The sequence below is a fragment of the Xiphophorus hellerii genome, chromosome 17, assembly GCF_003331165.1.
Source record: "Xiphophorus hellerii strain 12219 chromosome 17, Xiphophorus_hellerii-4.1, whole genome shotgun sequence".
NCBI lineage: Eukaryota > Metazoa > Chordata > Actinopteri > Cyprinodontiformes > Poeciliidae > Xiphophorus > Xiphophorus hellerii.
The window spans coordinates 20,674,678-20,693,659 of record NC_045688.1 but is presented as its reverse complement, the minus strand read 5'-3'; the positions used below and the strand labels follow the sequence as shown (position 1 = coordinate 20,693,659).

General features: G+C 39.5%; 1 protein-coding gene across 9 annotated transcripts in view; it reads left to right on the top strand.

Annotated features, from left to right (window-relative positions):
* Positions 1-18,982, top strand: part of LOC116737092 (pleckstrin homology domain-containing family A member 5) — a 158,595-nt gene that overhangs the window by 68,681 nt on the left and 70,932 nt on the right. For 7 of the 9 annotated variants that reach the window (XM_032590066.1, XM_032590072.1, XM_032590068.1 and 4 more), the window contains exon 4: positions 15,777-15,860. In XM_032590066.1, the coding sequence (XP_032445957.1) occupies positions 15,777-15,860 (84 nt within the window). Of the gene's footprint in view, positions 1-8,876; positions 9,108-9,181; positions 9,295-15,776; positions 15,861-18,982 lie in introns of those variants that run through there. The other 2 variants (XM_032590073.1, XM_032590069.1) reach the window with 2 other exon arrangements.

Here is an 18,982-nt window from a genome sequence, read left to right as displayed (position 1 = left end):
GATGGTGTGATCAACCCAACGCTGATCTTTCACCCTACAAAAATCTGATCTGTGCCACTTCCATATGTGGTTCTAATACGGATAGGTATCTGATTGTTTTCAAAACATCTGCAACCTAAGGGTCATGTCACATTTTATCCAGCTTTTGCCATTGATTTGAGACGTGTCATAATTCTACACCATTAGAAGCCGGATACAGTAAATCTAGATGTAAGCAATGACTGAAAATTATAATTACTGAATTATGAAAGACATCTCTATCACTGAAGTGTACAACTCCTGGCTCTGACTACACATCCAAGCAGTCTTCTCTACAGACGTTCCATTGCTATTAACTGTGCTTTCCTTTTAAGATCTTGTGACCAGAATGCAGTTTCTCAATGCTGAATAAACTTTAAAATCTATCCATAAACAACTACATTGATTATTACATGCAGTTGCTTTGGGGACTTCAAACAGAAGTCTCATTGATAGAATGAACAACAACAAAAAAAATCCAATTTCAGCAGAAATCTGAATTGTGTATCAATACCTGTGTCGTCTTTTGTTGGACTGTCAACCTGACTTGAATGCTCAGCTTTCACCCAATGACTGCTGGAGACCAGGCACTAGAACCCCGCTAGGGTGGGTCTAGACAATGGATGGGTGGATTTTTTTCTTTTTGTCATTTTCCACAATGAATTTTCTGTAACTGTGCTTCTATGTTTTCCTGTAAAGCACTTTAACTGTGCATGAATTGTGCTATAGAAATCAACTTTCTCTCTGCTCTTGTTTTCCTGTGTGCCCGCTGCACTCTGCACCCTGTCGTTTAGTTTCAACCCCCCGGCGCTCCCCTCCACCCTGTTACATCCTGGGAGAGACATGGTGACTTTAGATTACACAGATGCTTCGTTTTGTTCGGCCTGCTTTCTGGATGTGAGATGCTGGTTTTATTTTCTGTGTGTGTGTGTGTGTGTGTGTGTGTGACACTGGAGCATCCTTTCAGTAACCAGAGGTACATTTTTCTGGGAAAATTTATTGCATAAGTCATGAGCTCTTAAAACAGCTGAATGTCAGCCTAAATCACAGCTCAGATATCCTCTTCACTTCTCTGAGTAAACAGAGGGTGTGTGTGTGGGTGTGTGTGTGTGTAGATTGCCTGGAATCTGATGGATTCAGGGAGACAGTTTGAAGGTGGGATGAGGAGATGAACGAAGGGGCAGTTTGTCTTCCTCCGATCCCTCCATCACCTTCCCTACATTGGTCATATCTCCCATCCTTGTTCCCTTTCCTGCTTTCTCTCAGCTTATTGGCATGCACACAGAGTATGTCTCACTGGCTCTGTGCTTGTGCAGACAGAGGATGTGTGGAGATGGGTAACCATGACAACAGCAGCTTGAAGTTAGACCGCTAGTGGCAGACACGGCGTCGTGCCTGCTTTGTACAATTCTTTTTCTGTGTGGAGGAAGATTCACAGATAAGTTGTTCTTCTCATATTCCAGCCCAGATCTATATGAATACTGTCCACGCTCCTGATCTGAGTGCTTCAGTGTGTGTACAGTTCAATAAAGAGCTAGTCATACTTGCTGTATCCTCTTGGCATCTTTTTATTTGGCAGATGAATGAAAAGGCTTCTAGATTTTCTGCATAATTTCGTCCGATTTTAGTTTATCGTCAGAAAGAAGGCCTGCTTTGACTTATTGTGAGGAATGATTCTATACAAACACTGTAGCACTAGAGATACGTCTTTTTAAAACATGAAGGTACAGTATATACATATCATGATTAATCACAATTCCTAACTCTGAAAACTTGAAATATAAATGTGCCACAGTTGTTATGGTGCAGTAATGGTGTCTTGGGAAAGCTGCTCTTGTTGCACTCCAGATGGTTAAAATGCAGGCATTTTATTATTATTATTATTATTATTATTATTATTATTATTTTTGCAGCACAAAGGAGGTACTGTATTCTCACAGTATACCACAGCAACCAAGGGAAACTTAGTCCACTACAGATTCATACAGGTATTAGCAGACTTCTTCAGGATACAACTGACAAATTAAATATATATTATTTCCTAATTCTTGGTGCCCTTACTGATGCCGGCCAGGGCAACTGCCCACATAGACCATGTAAAAACCGCCATCATATGCATGTTTCCAAAAATTGCTAATGAAAATTTTCTCAAACCAAACCTGTCTGAAGATTCTCAGTTTTCCATGTTTCTGTATTAGGAAGTCATTTTGTTTTAAACGTTCATGTAGAAATGTCTGCCTTCATTTATTTCCTATGAATCTTGTGCAATGAGGCGACAGCCTCTAGTACTCATCCAGCCGAGTGGCCGGGGTATAAAGCTCTCAAACATGTCCTTTTTCTCATTTTTACTATAGTTGCCAAGCAACACAGGGTGAAACATTATTGGTTTTTCACAGAAGAGATAAAGAATGTGTGTAACTGCACTGAGCTTATTGGCATCTAATTAGCCATCTACCAGTGCACCCTGGAGGATGTTGGAACAGCTTCCTCACGGACAATTAGCTGCTGGAACACGGCAAGTGGAACTTGATTTCCCGTTTTGAGACTAAAAAGTACATTTTTAGTTTCAAAAATTCTGAGAATGATAACATGTATTGCTTTTAAGTTTAAGAAACTATCTAATGAAAGAAGCCCCAACAAAAGTGATGGGACATGTAACTTAACGATTTGCTACACAACTTTTTGAGGCAATAACTGCAATCAAAACTCACAGTGAGGCTTCTGCACCTGTTCACAAGTATCCTGGCCTGCTCCTCACAGGCAAACTGCTCCAGTTGTCTCAGCTTTAAAGGTGCCTTCTCCAGACAACGTATTTCATCTCCTTCCTGTTGAACATCTGTAGAACAGATTTAGCCCTGATTTAGATCAGGGCTTATAGAAGGCTAGTTCAGAATTGTCCAATATTTTGATCTTAGCAATTCTTGGATGTTTCTAGCTGTGTGTTTTGGGTCATTATCCTTTTGGAAGACCCAAGGCCTGTGACTGAGACCAAGCTTTCTGACCCTAGGCAGCACATTTCTCTCCAGAATGCATTGATAGTTTTGAGATTTCATCGTATCTTGCACAGATTCAAGAAACTTTGGGTCAGATGCAGCCCAAAGCACAGCCAAGCCTACATGCTTCAAAGTTGGGACCTTGCTCTTCTCTTGCCTCCCCTCATTTTTTGGTCTGTGAACATAGAGCTGATGTGCCTTGCCAAAGAGTTTCAGTTTTGTCTCATCTGTACAGAGAACATTACCCAGGAAGCTTTGTGGCTTGTCATTACACACTGTGACAAATTTCAGTCTGGCTTTTAGGATTTGCTTGCAGTGGTGGGCTTTGTGGTAAACTCTCATTAAGTCATATTTGGCTAAAACAACAACAGCTGGTGCAATGTGACACTGATGTACCTTGACCTTGGAGCTCACCTTTAATTTCTTTAGAGGTTGTTCTGGGCTCTTTGGTTATCATTCCTATTATTCTTCTCTTTAATTTGTATTTAATTCTCCTCCTTCTGCCAGAGAGGTGGGCTATAGTCCTACAGCACCAATTCATAACAATTGTCTCAAAAGCTTTACAAAAAAGTCATTTCAATTCAGTCACACATACAGTACATTCATTTCAACCTGACTGTTTGATAACTATCAAACAGTCTATAAAGTTGAGCTCATTATTCAAAATAGTATAAAAAGTTTCTATCTAAGAATTTCAGCAAATTGCATGAAGTCATTGACTGCTGCAAGTCATCGCAGCAGGAGTGGATGCTGCATCGTGTTGTTGACTTTACAACAATTTCTTATACCAAGCATGAATGTAGCAAGAGTGGAGAGGAAAAGCTCATCTTTAACAGGATGAAACTTCCAGCAGAACCAAAACATGGCTGAGTACAAGTGGCCATCTGTCATTACTAACTGGACAACACGATTGTTTCAGAAGACAGAGCAGACAGAAAAAGAAATAGAAAAATTGAACCAGGGGTAATTTATATGCTAAGGAAAAGTAAAAAGTTAATAGCAGGTGTGGGAGAACATCTTTTTCCAGACCTACTTTTCCCTTCCACTAGACTTTCCATTGTCTAGATACAGCTTTAACAAAAACCTTTTGTTCCTTAGCCTGCTTGTGGAGGGCATCAATACCATTCTGAAATGACAACTGTCTAGTTACAAGTCTTTTGACAAAATGTGTCAAATTCAAGTTTATTTGGGAATTCAACATCAGGACAGTTCAGAATGCTTTACATAATTAAAACATGACATAATGAACAAAAAAAATAAATACTACATTACAATACAGTGGAAGAATAAAGAGAAGGAATGAAAAGTTCTAATCCAGACCAGAATTAAACTATTCTTATTATTAATCAAGGCAACTGTAAGAAAATGGAGTTTTAGCTTTAAATTAAATGAATTCAGTATTTAAGCAGTTTTGCAGTTTCAGGATTTCCCCCAGAAAACTTGTTCAGCTTGGTGGTCGGGGCACCGAGGCGGCCCACGGTGTTTTTGTATAAAAAGAGGTTAAGTTTACAAGGATTGTAAAAATATTACTGGGTAATTATGTTACTGGAAGACATTACTCGGGCTTTATTTGCAACAGTTGACAGAATCACAAACCCTCCTGTGACGTTACCACCTGAATTCCAATGTATTGCTGCCTGCAACCAGTTTTCCAGCTTCTTTTCAGAGAAAATTCAAAAAATCAGAGGATTAATCTGTACATCCACTATAAAGTCAGTACCAATGCTGTGCCCAAAGAAAACAAATACAGGAAAAATGACCCAATTTCAACTACTTAATTATAAAACCCTACAGGAAATTATAAGTCAAATAAGCTCCAGTTCCTGCTGTCTGGATGTTTTACCCACACATTTCTTTAAGAAAGTCCTGCCTGTTATTGCTGCTGATCTGATCCAAATAGTAACTCATTGCTCTCGTCAGGCGTTTTCCCCCAGGCTCTGAAAACAGCAGTAATCAAACCACTTATAAAAAAGAACAATCTGGACAAATCACTAATGCAGAATTACAGGCCGATCTCCAACCTCCCATTCATCAGCAAAGTTATTGAAAAAGCTGTGTGTAAACAATTAAATAGCTTCCTAACGATAACCAACCTCTTTGACTCCTTCCAGTCTGGTTTTCGTGCTCACCACAGCACAGAGACCGCCCTGGTAAAAGTGTTCAATGACATCCATATAAATACGGACTGTGGCAGAACCACAGTGCTGGTTCTGTTGGATCTCAGTGCAGCTTTTGACACTGTTGACCATGACATATTACTGAATCGACTGGAGAGTTGGGTCGGACTCTCCGGTCCAGTGCTTAACTGGTTTGAATCCTACATAAAGAACAGGGATTTCTTTGTTTCAATTGAAAACTTTTCATCAAAGAGGTCAAAGGTCACATGTGGGGTACCCCAAGGTTCAATCCTAGGACCCCTCTTATTCAATATTTATACGCTCCCACTAGCTCAGGTTATAACAGGAAATAATATTAGCTACCATAACTATGCAGATGACACACAGCTCTACATTACGATGTCACCAGGTGACTCAGAGCCCATCCAATCACTGAACAGATGCTTAGAACAGATAAATGTGTGGATGTGCCAAAACTTTCTCCAGCTGAACAGAAACAAAACTGAAGTTATTATTTTTGGACCTAAAGAGGAACAATCTAGAGTCAATGCACAGCTTCAGTTATTACAACTGAAAACCAGCAATCAGGCCCGAAACCTGGGAGTAGTGATGGACTCTGACCTGAACCTCCAGAGTCACATAAAGACAGTTACAAAGTCGGCCTTCTATCACCTGAAGAACATTTCCAGGATTAAAGGACTAATGTCTCAGCCAGATCTAGAGAAACTCATCCATGCGTTCATCTTCAGTCGTATTGATTATTGCAACAGCGTCTTCACAGGTCTGTCCAACAAATTAATCAAACAGCTGCAGCTGATCCAGAACGCTGCTGCTGGCGTTCTCACTAAAACCAGGAAGATAGAGCACATAACACCAGTTTTAAAGTCCCTCCACTGGCTCCCTGTAGCTCAAAGAATAGACTTTAAAATACTGTTGTTAGTTTATAAATCACTGAACGGCTTAGCACCACAATACATTAAAGATCTGCTTTTATTGTATCAACCTTCCAGACCTCTCAGGTCTTCCGGTTCTGGTCTGCTCTGCATCCCCAGAACCAGAACCAAACGAGGAGAAGCAGCTTTCAGCATCTATGCACCACGAATTTGGAACAAACTTCCAGAAAACTGTAAAACAGCTGAAACACTGACTTCTTTTAAATCTCAACTGAAAACCCACCAGTTTAGAATTGTATTTGAAATGTAATCAATTACAAATTTATTGATGTAACTTGACTTAATGATTGATTCTATATTGCATTGTGATTCTGTGTTTGTTATGATGTAAAGCATTTTGAAATGCCTTGCTGCTGAAATGTGCTATACAAATAAAATTTGATTGATTGATTACTGACAATACATAAAAAACCCACAACTAGAGTCTTAAACACAACAAATCGAAAAATACAATTAAAATATGTATCAATTATTTGCGCTTTTATTAAATCCAAATGAAGCCATCAGTTAGTGGATCTTAAAACACAATGTACAGTCATGGCCAAAAGTATTGAGAATGACACAAATATTATATTTTCACATGATCTGCTGCCCTCTGGTTTTCATGTGTGAATGTCAGATGTTGTCATTACATACAGAAATACAATTGCAATCATATTATGAGCAACAAAAGCTTTTAATGACAGTTAGAATGAGTTAATGCAGCAAGTCAATATTTGCAGTGTTGACCCCTCTTCTTCAGGACCTCTGCAATTCTCCCTGGCATGCTCTCAATCAATTTCTGGACCAAATCCTGACTGATAGCAGTCCATTCTTGCACAATCAATGCTTGCATTTTGTCAGAATTCCTAGGTTTTCGTTTGTCCACCCGTCTCTTGATGATTGACCACAAGTTTTCAATGGGATTAAGATCAGGGGAGTTTCCAGGCCATGGACCCAAAATCTCTATGTTTTGTTCCCTGAGCCAATTAGATATCACCTTTGCTTTATGGCAAGATGCTCCATCATGCTGGAAAAGGCATTGTTCATCACCAAACTGCTCTTGGACGGTTGGGAGAAGTTGGCTCGGAGGACATTCTGGTACCATTCTTTATTCATGGCTGTGTTTTTAGGTAAGACTGTGAGAGAGCCGACTCCCTTGGCTGAGAAGCAACCCCACACATTAATGGTTTCAGGATGCTTTACAGTTGGCATGAGACAAGACTGGTGGTAGCGCTCACCTCGTCTTCTCCGAACAAGCTGTTTTCCAGATGTCCCAAACAATTGGAAAGGGGATTCATCAGAGAAAATGACTTTACCCCAGTCCTCAGCAGTCCACTCCCTGTACCTTTTGCAGAATATCAGTCTGTCCCTGATGTTTTTCCTGGAGAGAAGTGGTTTCTTTGCTGCCCTCCTTGAGACCAGGCCTTGCTCCAAGAGTCTCCACCTCACAGTGCGTGCAGATGCACTCACACCTGCCTGCTGCCATTCCTGAGCAAGCTCTGCACTGCTGGTAGCCCGATCCCGCAGCTGAAACACTTTTAAGAGACGGTCCTGGCGCTTGCTGGTCTTTCTTGGGCGCCCTGGAGCCTTTTTGGCAACAATGGAACCTTGAAGTTCTTGATGATGCGATAGATTGTTGACTGAGGTGCAATCTTTCTAGCTGCGATTCTCTTTCCTGTTAGGCCATTTTTGTGCAGTGCAATGATGACTGCATGTGTTTCTTTCGAGGTAACCATGGTTCACAGAAGAGAAACAATGATGCCAAGCACCAGCCTCTTTTTAAAGTGTCCAGTGGTGTCATTCTTACTTAATCATGACAGATTGATCTCCAGCCCTGTCCTCATCACCACCCACACCTGTGTTAATGGAGCAATCACTGAAACGATGTTAGCTGGTCCTTTTAAGGCAGGGCTGCAATGAAGTTGAAATGTGTTTTGGGGGATAAAGTTCATTTTCTAGGCAAATATTGACTTTGCAATTAATTGCTGTTACGCTGATCACTCTTTATAACATTCTGGAGTACATGCAAATTGCCGTTATGAAAACTGGAGCAGTAGACTTTGTAAATATTAACATTTGAATCATTCTCAAAACATTTGGCCATAACTGTAATGCTGATCACATTTAGAGCCGGCCCAAGGCATACATGAACTAAACTGCTGCTTAAGGCCCTTAGACCTTCCGGGCCCCATAAATGGTAACGTTTTAACACAAACCACAAATATAGAAATGTAACGTGTTTATTATGAATATAAATGCTGTGAAATTTGATTTCATGGTTTCAGCATAGATAAATTAAAGTGTATTATAAGCCTGCTAGGCTTACTTGAAGTTTGTTCCTGATTAGAGGAACATGAAAACTGAATCCTGCTTCTCCATGTTTGGTTCTGGTTCTGGATGCAGAACCTGAGAGGTCTGGAAGGTTGATACCTTCCAACAGCAGATCTTTAATGTATTGTGGTGAAAAGCCATTCACTGATTTATAAACTAACAGTATTTTAAAGTCTCTTCTCTCAGTGAAGAACTGTAGAACTGGGTGATGTTCTCTATCTTCCTGGTTTTAGTCAGAACTCCAGCAGCTTTCTGGATCAGCTGCAGCTGGAGGATTGATTTTTAGGCAGATCATTGAAGACACTGTTGCAATGCGATTAAAAATAAATGTATGGTTGAGTTTCTATAGATCTTGTAGATAATGTAGTATGTCTTAGTACATGGTTTCCATTTAGAGACAGTGCTGCCCCACTGTGGTCAGTGCACGAATAAAGCTTAGGAAATGTTATCCATTCTATTTTCTTCAGTTGGCTGCCTTCACATCCTTGTTGGGTATTTTTTTCTCCCATGTCCCGGCTCTACGTTGACACGTCTGTCTGATAGTAGTGGAACAGAAGCGGCGCAGGCAGCCCAGGAGAGGCAAAGCGAGGGAGGGAAGGCTGTTAAGCAGCACTCACACAAGAAGCGTTGATGTCTGAGCAAAGCCAGTGGACAGAGACAGCCGTCCTCCTGCCTGCCTGCCTGCCTCCTTAACCACATACACTACTCCTGTGGTGAGTCAAGTCAACCAGCTGTGGACTTTATTGGCATTGTGTGTTTTTGGCTGTGAGTCTGGGCAAACACTGACACTGTGAATTCTCTCATGGTGGCATATGCTGAGAGCTCCATCGCTGGCATGGTAGAATATGAGGAAGGAAGGAGCCGAGCTGCTGCCTCGGCTTTCAGTCAGGAAAAAACAAGGTGAATCAAAGAGCTGCTCCAGCGTAGCTCAGAGCTGTTTGTGTTTGCTTTCATCTAGCTCATTTAAAGGTGTCATTTCCTAAATGCACGTTAAAAAATGACCTCTGCTGCTCTTGCTGTGCCTGGTTTCCAGTGTGTGGACAGAATCTTTACTTAGAGCCAGTTGTTCATTATAAAGCAGAACCAGGTTTCCCTCATCAGCTGGAGCAAATGATACTAGCTTTATTTTCCTCTGAGATTAATGCTCTAAGCTGTTTTCACAGAACATTGAAAATTGTTTATATAATAAATTTCTATATGCAAAAATTAAAATTACAATGCTATTATGTTTATTTTTCATGTGAGTAAAGGGACATCAATATTTAGTATTTTGTTTGAAATGTTCATTTTATTCAAAGCTGCTACTTCTGACAGAAAGCCTGCATTTGCTGAACATAGTTTAGACTTTTTGCTTGACATCTCAGAATCATTAGAAAAAAGAACGAGTAAATATCTGAGTCAGCAGATTAGACCTGAAAGAAAACTAAGAAAAATATTAGCCAAGAAGAAGCTTGATCACTGCATCCCCAAAACCAGCAACAGTTCCATTTGGATTAAATAGTGGTAAAATGTCATCTTACTCAGCTATATACAGGCATACTGTTAGGCATAATATTATGACCACCTGCCCAGTAGTATGTTGGGCAGGTGGTCAACATACTACTGGGCGAAACACTCATGCAGTGTGTGTTATAGGATGTAGCTCTAAGACGTTAGCATCCAATCCTTTAAGTCCTGCAGAGAGCAACATGGATTGGACCTGTTTGCCCTGCACATCCCACAAATGCTCAGTGAGATTTATTCACTGCACCTTTATAACAGAGGACAGCTCAGTTAGAGCAAACAGAAAAGCAAGGATCGCAAGGTTTGGACATACAGAAAAGGAACAGAAGGCATGTAGGGAAAGAGATGTGAAATCTGGTGTTGCCAGGCATCTGGTGCACAGGAAGACCGAAGAGAAGGTTCCTAAATGTAGTGAAGAAAGACATGCAGAGGATTGGTGTGATGGGAGGTGGCAAGGGGGCTCAAGATAGTCAGATGGCAGGTAGGTGGTCTGCAATAGAGTCCACTGAAGGGGAAGGTCTCTCTGCCTTTGTTTGACTTCTCTGACTGCCCGGCTCTGAGGACAGCTTCATTTAGTGCATGGCTCAGTTTAGTGATGCAGGGAAAAGCAGACTGCTTGTGTGGCCTCTTTATGTCATTGCTCATCTGTACACACAGTACAACCTAGGAACAGTGCTGAACATGAGCATCCAGTATAGGATGTGCCTCACTCTTTCCCAGCTGTTCCAACAGGGTCATCAGGAAGTAGAATCAAAGCCTGTCATGACCCTCAGCTGCCTGTGCTGAGGTTCTGTCTTGTGATGGTATTTACATTGGAGCTCTGGAAGTTAGGGAACGCAGATACCTGAAACTCCATCTAAATCTGTTGATACATTTCTACTCTAATAGTTAAAACACCAAATGTGCCTTAATACCCATTAAAAATAATTGAGTTAAAGATTACGTAAATCATACGATATGGGTCTTTATGGACTCCCCACTCACCAGGCTCTGACCAGTGGATATTGTCTTGGCACTAACTACAGAAGCTAACATCTTCCTTGTCTCAACCAGCATCAAACAAAATTAATGACATTCCCGGATTGGCTGCTTTGCAAACAGCAGCAAAGAATGTGTCAGGTAGCGTTGCTCTAATAGGTAGTTTTCTGAACTACATTTTCTTTCAAATATTCTACAAACCAAATTATGGGATATTTTAATTTTCCACCAATGATTTGGAGTCATGTTCCAAAAAAATGTATGAATAGGTGGGGATCATTTTAGTGTTGCTGCTATCTATTAATTCATTTCTTTGTCTTGAGTTTCTTTTTGTATTTTGTTCTGTGCATTTGGGTTTGGGCTCTTGTGTTGGTATTAGTCCTTAGCTTTGGTTTGGATCCTCTGTGTTTCCTTTCAGTTTCTCCTGAGTCCATTGTTCACCCTTCCCTCAGTTTATGGTCTCCTCCAGCAGTTCTGCATTGTATTGATCGAACTCAGATAGTGTTCTTATTATAGATCACGTCTGTAATAAGTAGCTGGATGCTACTGTTGCTCCTGCCCTGGTTCTTGTGTTCTGTAAGTCCTTCATGTAACTCTATCTCCATCATGCATTTGCCCATTTACATTTGGATCCTCAACAGGTTCCAAATCTAACAGATTCATCAATGTTTCTGTATAAAGCTGAACTTCAGTAATGTGTTTAATAAAAGCCTTACTTCTTTCTGAAATGATTTCAATCACAGGGACAAACATGACCTGTTTAAAACAAGTTTATAACATTTCTAGCAATACATTTAGCATATGGGACTTCATAAGGAGGAGACTGTATTTTATTTCTTTTGTAGGGTTTTTCTTTCCCTTCCTCAGAACAGATTAAATTAAAACAAAAATTAGTCAGCTGTGTTACGAGACAGAGCAGACATTACTGCATAGAGCAGACTAAGCACAGAGCCACTATGGTCACTATGGCTCTATGCTTGAGGGTGGAAGATTTTAGTGGCTGAAAGACGGGGAGAGACCGAACTGAAACTATAGCTGAGAGATTGTAAAGAAAAAGGTCAGTTGAGGGGAAGAATAAAGAATGAAACAATATGAGAAGAAAATTCAGAGGAAGGAAAAGAATAGTCTGTTCTGTGGCCTTTCTGAAAGGTTATCAGTCTGGATAAATGGAGAACGGAGCTGAATGGCAGGAGCTTCACAGGGAAGAGGGCAGAGCACACACATGTCCGCTCCCCGGTTTTAAACACTGGGCATCTTTTAAGTGGCATTTAAAGCAAAATACAGTGTTAGCTTCTGACATTAAATATTAGCTGACATTTCTCACACATGAAATCAAATGCGATACTCATTAAAGATTGTGCAGTCATATAAATGTGTGTATGTGTGGATTAGTGCCAAGGTGTGTCCTTCCATGTGTGTAAGTGTCACATCAAAACTGTAACAACAACAAACTCTGTTGCTCATGTCCTCAATTTGCAAACTTGAAGTATGTGTGGCATGCTGGGTAAGAGGAAAAACTCTGCTGTTTCATGCTCCTGCTGGAGAAGAAACATGAGTTTAAAATTCTATTTTTACACAGACTTCTTTATTTGTGGCATTTTAAATATTGCATCAAATTTCACTGTCTGTTCTTGAGAGTGGAAAACTAAACATGTTCTGTCTTTCACTCATTTCTTTGTTGAGGTCATGTTCTTGACTTAGTTGAATGTGAAGGACTGTGTGATGTTCAGGGTTGTTACTGCAATATTTCAGTCAGGTTTGTTCGTATCAGACTAGAACTTTGAACACAGTTCATTCACATCGAATAGAGGACTCTAAAAGCTTAAACTTTAAATTCACTAGATGGATAAGTAAGAGAAATTAAGCCACACAAAATATACTCACTGGCCACTTCATTAGGTACATTTTTCTAGTACCTACTTCAGTGTTCAGAACTGCCTTTATTCTTCATGTAATAAGAAACATTCCTGAGAGATTTCTTTCCTTATTCTTTTCATAACATTACACACATCTTGCAGATTTATTGACTGAACATCCATGATCAGTTCTGATGAATGTGATCTCTTGGATTGAGGTTTGTAGACTGTGGAGGCCAATGGTATCATGAAGTTGGCATGTCCCAGGAACTAGTTTAAAGCAGATTGTAATGAAGGCTGAAGCTGGTTCAGTTGTGGATAAACAATCACTCCAGGGTGTCGGGTTAGAACAGCTGATATATATGTTCAGGTCAGTTAGTGAAAGAAGAGAATGTCAGAGTCCAGAATTGAGCTTTACTTGTTTTTAATTAGCTCTGGAGGTTCAGCCATACATATAAGGGCATGTGTGTGTGGGGGGGGGTGAAGGGGGGGGGGGGGTTCCTATAAAGATAAACAAATACAAATTATGAGAATTTGTCTGTAAACCCTTTCACAAATAAACCTAATTTCCACAAATGAATAAATGTGTTAATGTCTGACTATGAGAATGTAAATAATAATTATACATAAATAGTAATAATAAACCCTGCAAATAATAGTGTCACACGATAAAACATACAAGAGAAATAAGGCATTTCAATTGGAAATGGTAACACAAATAACAGCTGCAACTAATTAACCGAGCTTAATAGCTTAATGCTAAACGGCTAACTTTTAGCTCTCAACAATACAAGTAAAATACACCAAACGACCATAATATTCAACGGGACAAAGCACAAATACAGCTCTTAGACATTTACGAAACCGAACTAAATCAACAACAGTATTACTTACATTCAATGGACGCACACAATAGAAAGAGGTTATGAACGAAGTCAGCCTTGAGCCTCTACTCAGATCCATAAACAAGATGTAACAAATATGAACATGAAGCCACCCAGTGGCTGAAATAAAATACTGCATCTAAAATACTTTGATGAAGAAAACCTAAACTAGACGGCTGAAAACAAATAATTAACAGTCTTTTGTACACAGATGTCTGCTTCCATCTGACGACTGGAAGCAGGCATCAGATGATAAGTACTCTATGATCTTAAAGGACTGGATATGTTGAGCAGCAACACTTTTGTGTTTAAATGATGATGTAGGTACTAAAGTTCTACATCACCTCTAACCGGTCCGGTCCCGGCCTGGTCCATCCGACCAGATTCATTTTCCATTAGCAGATCTGGTCTAAATGCCACAAAACTAAAAAATCTTTTTATTTTTTCTTTGTAACTTTATTTGAATTCAGAAGTTTACATTCATCTTGGTCAGCATCAGTGATGACTGTCTTTTAAACTGTATGACTGGGTAAAACCTTTCAGGTTTCCTTCCACAAGTTTCTCACAGTTGTTTCCTCCTGGCAGCACTGGTGGACCTGAGTCATGTCAGGTCTACCTGCAACTTCTCCACAGGATTCAGGTCAGGGTTTTTTGATGGCCACACCAAAACATTGACTTTGTTGTCCTTGAGCCACTTTATAACTAGTCTGGCTTTACTCTTTGGATTAATGTGCATTTGGAAGAGTAAATCTGTGCCCAAGTCTTTACATCCTGGCTGATGTTTTTAGATGTTGCTTCAATATGTCCACTTAATGTTCTTTTGTCATAATGCCATCTGTTTTATAAATGCTCCTCCTGCAGCCAAAAAGCCCCACAACATGATGCTGCCACTGGCATACCTTAAGTCAGCATGGTACAACTGTCCCAGTTTTTCCTCCAAATGTAATAATTGTTATTGTGGTCAAACAATTTCACTTTAGTTTTATCAGAGCAGAGGACATGTCTCCATAAATGAAGGTCTTTATCCGTGACATTTGCAAACTGCAGTCTGGCTTTTTCTTTTGGAGTAATGGCTTCTTCCTTGCTGAGGGGCCTTTCAGTCCATGTGGACACAGGACATGTTCCACTGTGGATAAAGACACCTAAAATATATTTTCTGGATAAATTCTAAATCGCTAATTTACTTGGCTATTTGTAAACTTTTAGTTAAATAAAATTTGGCATCTGTGGTGAAGTTTTAGCTATTGACAAGAATAAGAATAATTCCAAAGTTAGAATACAGTATCAGGAGAGCAAAATTTCTATATTTTTGAAGTCCAACACAATGGATGTTTTCAAATTCCAGAGCACATATATTTTTTTAACTTTTGGAATAAAGCACATTACGAGTTCAGGGGAGAGAAATTTTAAAAACCATGAAGCAAGGACAACAATGTTCCCCAGTGTTTAAACATAAAAAATCACTATTGCAGACTAAGGGACCCAACATCATTCAGGTCAAACTTTCTGTTGTTTGTATCATTGCCTATGAACTTTCTAGAGTTGATAAGAAGCCTCATGTGTTTGTGAAAAGAATGAGAGACTCAGCAGTTTTCTCGTGATGCAGCATCTGACCAATAGAAGTAGAACAGAGAAACATGAAGAAAACAAAACACTGCCTCCCACACCAGTCACAGTCAAAACAGAGACAAGCCAAGAACAGGACTGAAACAGACCAGACAAAAGCAAAGGGAAAGGAGGACAGGAAGCTTTTCAGATTGGCAGACAGAGCTGGAGGATGTTGTGAGGTTGTCCTCACTAACCTGCACAGGCTGCTGAGGAATTCTCAGAGGCAGGCTTCTTCAGACTGGGACACTTAAATATTCTGGGTTTTTGGAAGCTGTGGATGCGGGATATCTGCTGTAACATTGTAACAGGAACATAATGCTTAAATTCAGAGTCACACATGGCTCCAGGTGTGTATGGGTGTGCTCGTTGATGATAAGGTTTGCAGTAATATTATGCTTTACGATGTCAGTAGGAAGCTAAGCTACTTTTATGTTGCAGAACTAGTTCTGATTTCAGTTTTAACTTCCAGTTCTGTAGAAAGATTGCAACTTTTTTGTCATTAACCTAACATGTTCTAACATTCAAATTTTGTATTTCTCTGTTTTTTTATCAGCCACAATGAAAGAAAAGTGACCTGCAAGCACCCAGTGTCAGGCATCCCATCACAAGACAACTGCATCTTTGTTGTAAATGAACAGTAAGTGTCTTTGCACCATGACACACCCAGATAGTGTTGTGTGCCCCTCTGTTCTGCTCTGGACTGAAATGTCCAACACAAACTAATGAACTGATTTATTTTGTATATAACTGTTGGATGTGTGGAATGAAGCTGTGCAGCAAAAATACACTGTGTGTTTTATTTGGGCTTAACTTCTCTTTTCCTGTGGACAATCATAAAACCATGCTTAACTCTGTTCCAGTTACTGTTATTCTTAGTCACAGAATTGTTTGCAGACGTTTCTGTAAAGATGGGCATTTTTTGTTAATTTAATTAATACAAATGCTTTTGACTTTAAGCCTATATGATTTTGTAAGATTTACTCTGAATTCTTATCACAACATCACCTGTTATGTTTTGCCAAAAACTGGCCAAAAGTAGCTAATACAAGTTAGCATAATGTGAGCTTTGAAAACTTTAGAGAAAGCATAGAGGATGGTCAGAGCATGTAAAAGAAAAATCAGTCCAACTATACAGTATCCAAAACAAGACAGATTGATTCTTAAAAAAAGCAATTTTTTAAGACAATCACGCTGGAATGAAAGTCTGAAAAAGAATAAATTCTGAATGAAAATACAGAGCTATTCCAGCATTCTGCCAAACCCGAATGACACAATTCTCCTATATCCAAGACATTTTTGGTGGTGCAAATATAATTATTTCCATCAGTTTTGTCTTCATTTGATTGAAGAACAACGTCTACCATTCATTAACAGGCTAAGTTCCTTAAACTATGAAGTTTAAACATTTAATTTGGGTGAAAAGAGGTGTATGACTGAACATCATCTGCTTAGCAGTGATAAGAAATGACTTTAGAGATTGACAGAATGTGCCAAAGAAGGAGAAAATTCAATAAAAACTCAGATTACGGTTTTCTATCTGATCGGCAATTACCGATCTTTAAAAATCCTGACATTCTGATTCTGATTTTGGCCAATACCAATTATTTTTGTTTGAAATGTTGTTAAATATAGCAAGAAAGTCACTGAGTTGGCAACAGTGATGTGACTATTGCTAACTGCAAATGTGCAGATATGACCCAGTGGGCCGGTCTATTAGTCAAACCTTTCCACAGCAGAGCAGAAGAGGACAGTGGGTGATTTTTAGACCTTTGCTTAGAGAGATAAGATCAGTTTCACATGTAAGTATCGGCCGATCACCGTTCTCCCAAAATTAAGGAAATCAGCATCGATACGTTGGCAGGTTGATAAATCGGCACACCCCTACAAAACAATCCTCAACTACGCTACTCCAATTCTTACACTTTACTTGTGTTGCATAAAAAAATCCCAAGTTATTGCTCCAGCTAAATATTAGGTCATATCTTTGATTTTGCTGGTTTTTTGGTCTGTCCAATTGTAACTGTGGTTCTCTTTTTAAGTTGTTTGCTGCATCTTTAATATGCTTAATTTCATCATCAGTAAAATGACTCACTGCTGAATGGTATCCTTTCAGTTATTGAACCTGTATCTAGTATAGATATATAGGTTCAAAGAAAATCTACACTATATATTGCCAAAAGTATTTGCTCACCCATCAAATGATCAGAATCAGGAGTCCCAATCACTTCCATGGCCACAGGTGTATAAAATTAAGCACCTTGGCATGCCGACTGTTTTACAAACATTTGTGAAAGAACGGGTCGCTCTCAGGAGCTCAGTGAATTCCAGCGTGGAACTGTGATAGGATGCCACCTGTCGTGAAATTTCCTCACTCCTAAATATTCCACAGTCAACTGTCAGCTGTATTATAGAAAGATGGAAGTATTTGGGAACGATAGCAACTCAGCCACAAAGTGGTAGGCCATGTAAACGACGGAGCGGGGTCATCGAATTCTGAACGCATAGTGTGAAGAGGTCGTCAACTTTCTGCAGTCAATCACTAAAATCAAATCAACTAAATTTTATTTGTATAGCACATTTCAGCAGCAAGGCATTTCAAAGTGTCATATCAAACACAGAAACACAATGCAAGATAGAATCAACAATCAAAACACCACATTAAGTCAGGTTCCATCAATAAATTTGTAATTGATTACGTTTCAAATACAATCCTAAACAGGTGGGTTTTAGTCGAGTTTGCATCCATAAAAGGTTTACCTGTTACACTCCTACTGTGTTATATGGAACAAAATACCTATTGCTATTTTTATTCCCACTCATGCTCACAATCACACAGTTTAAAACAATGTAGACAGCATTTTAATAGACTTCTGGCAAAAGGCTCTGTACACCTCTTTCACGGAATTTCGCTCTGGGACTCCGTCGTCCCTCACGGATTTTTGTGCAATTTCAACATAGAATCAACAATCAAAACATGACATTAAGTAAAGTTCCATCATTAAATTTGTAATTGATTACGTTTCAAATACAATCCTAAACAGGTGGGTTTTTAGTTGAGATTTAAATGAAGTCAGTGTTTCATCTGTTTTACAGTTTTCTGGAAGTTTGTTCCAAATTTGTGGTGCATAGATGCTGAAAGCTGCTTCTCCTCGTTTGGTTCTGGTTCTGGGGATGCAGAGCAGACCAGAACCAGAAGACCTGAGAGGTCTGGAAGGTTGATACAATAAAAGCAGATCTTTAATGTATTGTGGTGCTAAGCCGTTCAGTGATTTATAAACTAACAGCAGTATTTTAAAGTCTATTCTTCGAGCTACAGGGAGCCAGTGGAGGGACTTTAAAACTGGTGTTATGTGCTCTATCTTCCTGGTTTTAGTGAGAACGCCAGCAGCAGCGTTCTGGATCAGCTGCAGCTGTTTGATTGATTTGTTGGACAGACCTGTGAAGACGCTGTTGCAATAATCAATACGACTGAAGATGAACGCATGGATGAGTTTCTCTAGATCTGGCTGAGACATTAGTCCTTTAATCCTGGAAATGTTCTTCAGGTGATAGAAGGCCGACTTTGTAACTGTCTTTATGTGACTCTGGAGGTTCAGGTCAGAGTCCATCACTACTCCCAGGTTTCGGGCCTGATCGCTGGTTTTTAGTTATAATAACTGAAGCTGTAGGGTTTTATAATTAAGTAGTTGGAATTGGGTCATTTTTCCTGTATTTGTTTTGTTTGGTCTCAGCATTGGTACTGACTTTATAGTGGATGTG